Source organism: Chiloscyllium plagiosum, chromosome 39, assembly GCF_004010195.1.
Source record: "Chiloscyllium plagiosum isolate BGI_BamShark_2017 chromosome 39, ASM401019v2, whole genome shotgun sequence".
In the NCBI taxonomy this organism is placed as follows: Eukaryota; Metazoa; Chordata; class Chondrichthyes; order Orectolobiformes; family Hemiscylliidae; genus Chiloscyllium; species Chiloscyllium plagiosum.
In genome coordinates, this window is record NC_057748.1 from 16439981 (window position 1) to 16449913 (window position 9933).

General features: G+C 40.8%; 1 protein-coding gene across 2 annotated transcripts in view; it reads right to left on the bottom strand.

Moving 5' to 3' along the window:
• The window catches only part of LOC122542277 (WW domain-binding protein 2-like), a 40370-nt gene extending 31432 nt beyond the window's left edge, over positions 1-8938 (bottom strand). Inside the window, exon 1 of one of the 2 annotated variants that reach the window (XM_043679851.1) lies at positions 8805-8938. In XM_043679851.1, the coding sequence (XP_043535786.1) occupies positions 8805-8863 (59 nt within the window). In that variant the 5' untranslated portion in view covers positions 8864-8938. Of the gene's footprint in view, positions 1-4278; positions 4395-8804 lie in introns of those variants that run through there. The other variant, XM_043679850.1, reaches the window with a different exon arrangement.
• Positions 8939-9933: the final 995 nt, after the last annotated feature.

A 9933-nucleotide genomic window follows, 5' to 3' on the forward strand; every position in this document is an offset into this window, starting at 1 on the left:
TACCATTAAGTGTATAAGTCCTGCTAAGATTTGCTTTCCCAAAATGCAGCACCTTGTATTTATCTGAATTAAACTCCATCTGCCATTTCTCAGCCCATTGGCCCATCTGGTCCAGATCCTGTTGTAATCTGAGGTAACCCTCTTCGCTGTCCACTACATCTCCAATTTTGGTGTCATTTGCAAACTTACTAACTGTACCTCTTATGCTCGCATCCAAATCATTTATGTAAATGACAAAAAGTAGAGGACCCAAGTTATTTTCTATTCAAAAGATGCTCTTACACACCTCTGGAGCAGATCAAACTTGAACCTCACATCCTAGATCAAATATAGGGACAGTATCACTGCACCTCAAAAGCCAGAGATTCTCAAGGTAGATATTCTCTAATCATTCTGCTTAGACTTTATTATACACCTCTGAAGCAGATAAGAGGTTGAATCTGATTCTCCTCACCCAGACATAGGAACATTACCACTGCACCATAAAAAGCCTAAATTTTCTCAGCAGTATCCTTGGCCCAATCATCATAATCTGCAGCTGTGCCAATGACCAGACCTCCAGAGGGAAAGAATTCAGGTAGCTGGTGTTCAGATATATAAAAAAAATTATACAACATTCAGGCCTGGGGTTGTACAATGGCAAGGACAACAAATGCAATGCAATGATCAATTCTAACAATAGAGAATACAACCATCTTCCTTTGAACTAAGTATATACATGTGTGTGCATCGACAAATCAGCCTCTGATTAGCACCAACCCATTCCCCCAAATACTCACCCCCACTGACATCGTGTAGCAGTACCAACCACGTAAAAGCTGCAAAAAGAGCCATCAAGGCTCCTTCAAGAGCATTTTCTAAATGCATTGCCTTCACCAGCTAGAAGGCAGAGAATATACAAAGACAGCTGCCTGCAAGTTCCACTCCAAACCATGTACCATCCTGACTTAAAAATGATATCACTGTGCATGTCACTCACTCAATCCTGGAAATCCCTCCACAACTGCACTATGTCACATAAACTAAGAAGGTGGTAAGGAAAAGCCAGGCAACTATAGACTGATGAGCAATTTGTTGGGAGAGGATTTGGAGGGATAAGATTTACATTTATTTGGCAAGGCAAGAACTAATTAAGGATAGTCAACATAGCTTTGTGAATGGGAAATTGTCAAAACACTAATAAGTTAGTGGGATACAAAGTGACAAAGAAGATTGAAGGCAGAAAGATATGGTCATTGTCCAAATGAACTTCTGCAAAGTGGTCGACAAGGTTCTGCATGGTAGACTGATTAGTAAGGTTAGATTACATGGAATCCAAGGAGAGCTAGCCATTTGGATAAAAATTTTTTAATACTGGCTTGAAGGTACGAGACAGAGGGTGGTGGTGAGGGCTGTTTCTCAGAGTGGAGGCTGTGACCAGCGATGTGCCACAAGGATCGGTGCTGGGTCCTCTGCTTATAAATGATTTGGATGTGAATATAGGAGGTATAGTTAATAAGTTTGCAGACACCAAAATTGGTGTAGTGGACAGTGAAAGTTATCTCAGAATAAAACAGGACCTTTATCAGATGGGCAGATGGAGTTTAATTTTTGATAAATGTGTGGTACTGCATTTTGGCAAGGCAAATCAGGGCAGGACTTATACACTTCATGGTAAGGTTCTAGGGAGGGTTGACAAACAGAGACCTTGGAATGCAGGTTCACAGTTCCTTGAAGGTGAAATCACAGGTAAACAAGCTAGTGAAGGTGGTGTTAGGTACGTTTGCCTTTATTGGGCAATGCATTGGGTATAGAAGTTGAGGAGATGTCATGTGGCAGCTAGTACAGGACACTGTTTAGGCCACTTTTGGATTACAGCATTCAGTTCTGGTTTTCCTGCTGTAAACTTGAAAGGGTGCAGAAAACAATTACAACAATGTTGCCGGGGTTAGAGACTGGAGCTGAGGGCAAGGCTGAGCAGGCTGGGGCTATTTTCTTTGGAGCAGTAGAGGCTGAGGGGTGACCTTAGAGGTTTATAAAATCATGAGGGGCATGAATATAGAGTTTAGCCAAGGTCTTTTTTTTTTCCCCAGGATAGGAGAATCCAGAACTACAGAATATTGGTTTAGGTTGAGAGGGGATAGGTATAGACAAAGGGACCCAAGGTCCAACGTTTTCTCCAAAAAAGTGAGAGAGCTGCAAAAGGAAGTGGAGGAGGTTGGTATAATTACAACAGTTGAAAGACATCTAGAATGAGGATATGAATAGGAAGGGTTTAGAGGGACAGAGTTAAATTAATCTAGTCCTATTTGACCTATCACTAAGTTGATTATAATTAGATTCCTTACAGTATAGAAAACAGGCCCCCCCTCGGTCCAACAAGTCTACATTGACCCTCCAAAGAGTATCCCACCCAGATCCATTCCTATACCCTATATTTACCCCTGACTAATGCATCTAACTCTGTGGCCATGCTAAATTGTCCAATTCACCTGACCTGCACATCTTTGGATTGACAGGAAACCGGACCATCTGGTGAAAAACCATGCAGATGCAGGGAGAACATGCAAACTCCAGACATACAGACACCCGAGGCGGGAATCGAACCCGGGTCCCTGGTGCGGTCAGGCAGCAGTGCTAAATCACTGAGCCACCATGCTGCCCTTCGTTCAAGGTGGCTACTCACCATCAACTTCAAAGACAATTATGGGCAATAAATGATAGCATTGTCATTAATGCTCACATCTCATTAACAAATGAAAGGAAATTCACAGGAAATGGTTCAATAAAAAACTAGAAGTTTTAAGATAAGTGCACCCCTTATAATGCACAAACAACATGACTTTCTTCTGGCTTCTAAAAACAACAGCACAGGTTTAGTGCTGATTTATAGAAGGTTTTTCTATGGAATATATTCCACAATACAACTCCATAGATGAGTTACCCAGAACCCACAAAAGGTAGATTAGTTAGTAGAATTATCCTAGATACTAATCTAAATAACATCACAACTAAAAATAAAAATGACAGGTGCAACTATAATAACATCACCACCACCTTTGTGGATTTTGGTAGACAAGTCACTAAAAGCTACTTGACGGGCAAAAAAAACCCAAAATGACTTCAGGGCTTCATCACAATTTCAAATATAACAAGGACATCATTCTATAATTATAGATAATGTCACATTCAGTACTGATTTCTGGACATTCCCAAATGTGAGGCAATGATTTAACCAGTTGAACACTGAAAACGAAAGTACTTAATTGCGGGAGATTGGAAAAGTTTATATTTCCTGGAAACAGATGGAATGATCAAATTTTTGTATGTAAATAATGAAATAAATTTCTGGAAACGCTTAGCAAGTCAGACAACGATTGTGCGAGGTAAGTTAATGCTTCAAACCTTTCATTAAAGCCGGAAGATAGTAGAGAATAACAAGCTTTAAATTGTTAAAGTAATATTCAGGATTGACAGCATATTTAGGAAACAAATTCTGACTGATGAAAATCTAGATCATGAGGATTTAATCTTTTTAGCTAAGCCAGCTAAAAGGAAATCCAGGGGTAAAAATAGCACACAAGTTGAGAATTTGGAATACATTGACAGTGCATTTATATCTTTTCTGGGTCAATATTAGTGTTTAACAAAAAAGAGAGAAATTCACTTGTGAAGGAATTGTATCAGGAATTGTAAGAACAATAGAAAGGTGCTGAAATTGGGATTAAAATACAGAGCTGCAAAATCAAAATGACAGAAGCCAAAACAGACCATATTTAATTTCTCCCAAATTCTTCAGAAAGAGTTATGCAGCCTTTGGGATTGCATTAATGAATAGAGTACTCAGTGAAGGGGAAAATTACCTGCTCTAAAACACCTGCTCTAAACCTGCCCCAAACTCTTAAGTGTCACCTACTCCTCTGCAATCAAAGTATAATACACAAACAGTACAAGTTCCACTGTGTATAAAGATCATGTACCCTGCTCAAAGGACAGTGAAAAATGGATCAAAGCTTTCCTCTTCTTATAATCAACTCATGTAAATAATTATAAATAGATCTAATCAGCTGAGAAATGAATTTGTAGATGAGGAAGCTCATTAGACTTCCCAGTAGCAATCCTTGGAGGTGGTTTGGGAAGATCAGTTGAAAGGTCTCCCAACAATTGACATTCAAAATCTCAAATCACAACACAAGCTATTCAGCCTCTTAGGCTTGCTCCATTCTCAAGTAGACCATAATGCATCTTTATCTTAACTCCATTTCCCCAGCCTTTTCTTGATAACCTTGCAACCCTTACCTGATAAAAATACGTTGGTAAATTAAAACAAGTGATGGCAGATGCTGGAAAATCTGAAAAACAAAAAAGTTGCTGGAGAAACTCAGCAGGTCTAGCAGCATTTGTAGAGAAATCAAAGTTAAAATGTTATGAGACCAGTGACCCTTAGTCAGAACTGACAGCATCTGGAAAAAGAAAAAAGTGGACTTTATCTTGATGACAAATGGTCAGTGAAATGAGAGCTGATAGGTGAAGATCTAGCCCACAGAGCAAAAGAAAAAGGAAGTCAGTGAAGAAGAAGAAATGCTAGATGGGTGACAACAGGGATGATGAGTGATAAAAATGAGTTGGCTGTGCTGAAAGCACCCAGTGTCATGACTGGACACAGGGCATGGTGGTGAACAAAATACATGGAAAGAATTGTTCAGGCTCTAAAATGATTGAACTTGATATTGTGTGTTGAAGGCTGCAAGGTCCTCAAATGGAAAATTAATCCTGTCCTTGCGCTAAGCCTTGCTGGAGTACTGCAACATTTATTCTGATTTCTCTCCAAAAATATGCTGATGTTAGACTCGAGCATTCAGCATCCATTACTTCATAAGAACGCGAGTTCAAGATCTCCATTATCCTTTGCAATGAAAAAATGAGTTTTGATTTCACATCCAAATGGCAAAGTTCAAAATGTCAACAGGAAACAATTTAACCTACCAAACTCCTTGAAAGATTTTCATTAACTCACTTCATAGCCATCTTAACTTAATAGAATACAAAGCATAATCTATCCTAATAGCTTAGTGTTCCACTTCTTTCTGGGGAATTGGAGCAATAGTTTTCCTGATGTAGGTACCCAAACCAAGTGTAGCATTTCAGATAAAGTTTATGAATTGAAACATTTTGTACTCTTAAGACAAAAGCCTTAAGACAAAAGCAACATTTTACTAATATGGATATATTACCTTTCAACTTGAAACTTAGTTTTAGTGATTTGAATGACTCAGTGATGCATGACGGAGTAAAAAAAAAGGTGGCTGGCTCATTGGTCTAAGGTTATAACTCTTGCTTTTTTTGGAGGGGGGGGGGTTGAATTTGAGAGAGATACCAGTAAAATGGCATTAAAGAAATGATCAGCCATTATCTAAAATGGTGTGACAGGCTCAATCAGCTGAAAGGCCCACTCTTGAGTTTTACATTCTCAGGATGTGTTTTGGGTAACTAAATCCCTTTACTTCTCGTTGGTCCCCATGAAGAAAACATACTCACTTGTCTTTCCCAGTACTTGACATGTAGTAAATGTCGGAAGGTGTGTCCAGCAGGCTAAGATAAAAGGTAGGGAGGAGGGACGTTGGAAATGCGATAGGTGGAAGGAGGTCAAGGTGAGGGTGATAGGCTGGAGTGGGGGTGGGGNNNCTCCGGCCTATCACCCTCACCTTGACCTCCTTCTACCTATCGCATTTCCAACGTCCCTCCCCCAAGTCCCTCCTCCGTACCTTTTATCTTAGCCTGCTGGACACACTTTCCTCATTCCTGAAGGGCTTATGCCCGAAACGGCAATTCTCCTGCTCCTTGGATGCTGCCTGACCTGCTGCGCTTTTCCAGCAACACATTTGCAGCTCTGATCTTCAGCATTTGCAGTCCTCAAATGACATTTAATACATGGAGGAGAAAGTGATTTACCATATTCTGCTCTTTTGTAATTTAGTTTCATCTGAAAACATGGATTCAGTCATTCAATTCACTAATACAAGAAATGAAAACATCACTTCTAGGATCAAATGACAAACATAATTATACACGATTGCTCCAATAAGGTGCATTCCCATTGCTGCCCTTTTCAAGAAGAACTGAAACCTGTCCCGCCACCCCCAGACTTATGTAATCAAGGCATCTAAAGACAACTATGTACATTGTAGAGAAAATAATGCAAAATCAGAAACAGGATCACAAAATAAGACATTGTTGTGGACAAAAATATCAATAACATAAAAACACTTTACTAGCCACCAACTGCATCTACTTATATGGGGAACTGTAATTTACAAGCTATATCACCAGACACTGTCAAAAAGCATAATGAATAGCATAGAATATGGAATGATAAAAATAACAGTAACTGGAAGAAGCTAGCACAAGACCAAAGTGAACACTGTCACACTCAAGCAAGTTTGTTAAGGCAAACGTCATACAGGACTTGGAATGTTAATTCTATTTCTCTTCCCACAGATGCTGCTAGGCCTGCTGAGTTTCTCCAAAAACCTTGGTTTGTTTAGGTAAGTTTGTGTACTTTGGATAATTGGTATCGGAGGCAATGTCAAAGGCAGAACATAGGAACACAGAGCAGGCTTAAACAATGTGTCCCCTCAAACCTGTTCTGCTTTTTAACACAATTATGATGTGTTACAAACATTGTAACCAGAAATCCACATTCCTGCTAACCCTGATAAGCAAGGGAGTGGAAGGTTATCAAGAATCCTTCCTTTAAAAATTCAAAATGCAAACTCCAATGATTCACTACAAATGGAAGAAAACAAAAATAACCTCATCTATTTTAAGCAGGCGACCCCTTATTTTTAAAGTGAAGTCAGACAGACATAAGCAAAAGTAAGGAATATAGCTCGCAAGATTCTATTTTCCTCTAAGACTCAGAAATTGAAACAATGAAAAGATCTGTAGGAGAAAATAGAGATCTTTGAAACGTGAATACAGTAGAGCCCGTACCCAAGGGGGTTATGTTCCAAGACCTACCGAAGAAGCCTGAATCCGCAGATAGGTGCAAACCAAAATCATTTAAATGAGAAATGTACCTTGCAGACAGCCTCCTGGTCACTGGTTCTGGAATGTTTCCATTTAAATGTTCGGGCTGCAGTAAACCACAGGTCAGTGAAACCATGGTAAGTGGACCCCCAAAACTCTGTAGAGTCGTAAGGTCATAGAATCATACAGCGCATGCTGACCAAGTATGCCAAACTAAACGTGTCCCATTTGCCGGCACTTGGCCCATATCCCTCTAAATCTTGCCTAATCATTTATCTGAGAGTGTGTGGTCCTGGCAAAGCATAGCAGGTCAGGCAGCATCTAAGGAGCAGGATGCTGCCTGACCTGCTGTGCTTTTCCAGTACCACACTCCCAACTATGCTTGCCAGCATCTGCAGTCCTCACTTTCTCCTCTTCATTTACTTGTCCAAATGCCTTTTAAAGATGTAATTGTACCCACCTCTCCCACTTTCTCTTTCAGCTCATTCCATGAATCTTGTGTGAAAATGTTGCACCTCAGAGCCCTTTTAAAATGTTTCCCCTCTCACCTTAAACCTATATCCTCTAGTTTTGGAATCCCATACCCAGAGGAAAGACCTTGGTTACTCATGTTATCTATGTCCCTCATTATTTTAATTTTATAAACCTCTCATAAATGTCACCCCCTCAACCTCCTATGCTCAAGGGAGGGAAGTCTGAACCTAGGGTTTGAGTTAGGTGTAGTTGGATGATGGGTATCAAGGTGGTTGCAGACAAGCTACAAGTCAATCTGCAAGAATGATGCACGATAGATCAAGATAGCACCTGGCAGGAGTGACTCTAAAAATCATGTTTAAGGTTTACATCTTTTTAAAAATTGGATTTTAAAAATATTATTCATTCACATAATGCAGAACCACTAGTCAGACCAGCATTAAATAATCCACCTCTGTTGCCCTAGAGATTGAGTTGCCTTCTTGAAGATCACCGTTATTGGAGTGTTACGAAAGTTCCAGGATTTTTCCCAGATTTCTGATCTGAAATGCACAGCTGAAAGAGTGCCTGAAATAGAGTGGGCAATAACTTTCAAAAAGGACATCAGACAAACATCTGAAGGAGATAAATTTCTGTAAGACTGTGGAGAAGTGGCAGTATGCAGTTTAAAAACAAAATGACATATGACAATTGAAACAACCTCCCACAACAAAGCCAAAAGCATACGGTTTTCAGTCTACAACATGGTAAATAATGCACTAACTTTAACATCTACATAGTACGTACACAATATTACGCGGCATAACACAAAAGTTCAATTTGGACAGCCCCCAGAAACAAACCAGCAGACCGATGACAGCATCACATGATGTTTACATCCCAAAACAGGCGGGACATATAACTGATTGACAGGCGCATCCGCCAATAACATATACGCTGTGTCCGAAAGTAGCCAACCGTTGCCTTGGGGGCGGGCCTAAGGAATTGATTGACAAGCCAGGCTCTGGGAAGTGGAACCTCACACCAACACCGCACCCCTCGACCAGTTCAAACCGAGAAGGCGACAACGTTCGCGCACAGTCGGGTTTAAGCCCATCACGAAACCTAGACTAAAAACACTCGCGAATATAAAACGCGATTTTTAAAGTAAGTTGGTCGCATCCGTTGACCGAGTAAAGGGGAACGGATCTGATGTCTGAAGAACGACCAGGCCGCGAGCGTCTTTTATTTTCGAAACTCCTTCACCAACCATCCAGGTTAACAGGAGGGAGGAATAAGGTTGGGTTGGGGGGGGAGAGAAGAGGAAAACAACAGGTCCTCACCTCTCGCCATTATTGACAACAATACCACCGTTCTGCGAATGATTCCTGTTGAGCGCCATCTTTGTCCCCAAGTCTTCGCTGAGGAGGGGAATGGGCGGGTGCAGGACGCAGTGACGTGGCGCGTTATGAAGGCACGTACGGAGGCGGGGCGGTCTCCATGGTGATCCGTGACTCTCAATGGGGCGCGCGGCCTGGCCGATCCGTGTCCATGGTAACCAGTGACTCACAATGGGGACAGCTGATCACGTACTTTGGAGTCTTGTGGCTGTCACCTGATCATATGTGGCTATTGCCCGAGACCGGAAGAAGTGGGAGTGGGGAAACAAGAGGTTCCTCTGCTTTACCATTGAATAAAATTATGTTTGATTTGACTGTGGCTCTGAGTCGACTATCCTATATCTGTACCACATGAGCATTTATAATCAAAAATTTATCTCAACTGTGTCTTGAGTAGTCATAAAGTTAAAGATCACACGACACCAGGTTATAGTCCAACAGGTTTAATTGGAAACACTAGCTTTCGGAGCTTCGCTCCTTCATCAGATTCTCCGAAAGCTGGTGTGCTTCCTCCTCGGATGCTGCCTGAATTGCTGTGCTCTTCCAGCACCACTGATCTAGAATCTGGTTTCCAGCATCTGCAGTCATTGTTTTTACCTCGTGCTTCCAATTAAACCTGTTGGACTATAACTTGTGTGATTTTTAACTTTGTACACCCCAGTCCAACACCGGCATCTCCAAATCTTGAGTAGTCATGATTTGGAGGTGCCAGTGTTGGACTGGGGTGTACAAAGTTAAAAAGCATACAGGTTATAGTCCAACAGGTTTAATTGGAAGCACTAGCTTTCAGAGCGCCGCTCCTTCATCAGGTGGTTGTGGAGGACACAATTGAAAGGCACTGAATTTATAGCAAAAGTTTACAGTGTGATGTAACTGAAATTATACATTGAAAAATAATTGAAAAATACCTTGATTGTCTGTTGAGTCTTTCATCTGTTCGAATACCATGATGGTTTCACTTTCATGTGTAAATCACAAAACTTGTTTTTAAAAAAGTTGCATTCTCAGGTTAACTGTAACAATTGGTGTTAGCGAGACAATATGTTGAAGGTAAAAACAATGACTGCAGATG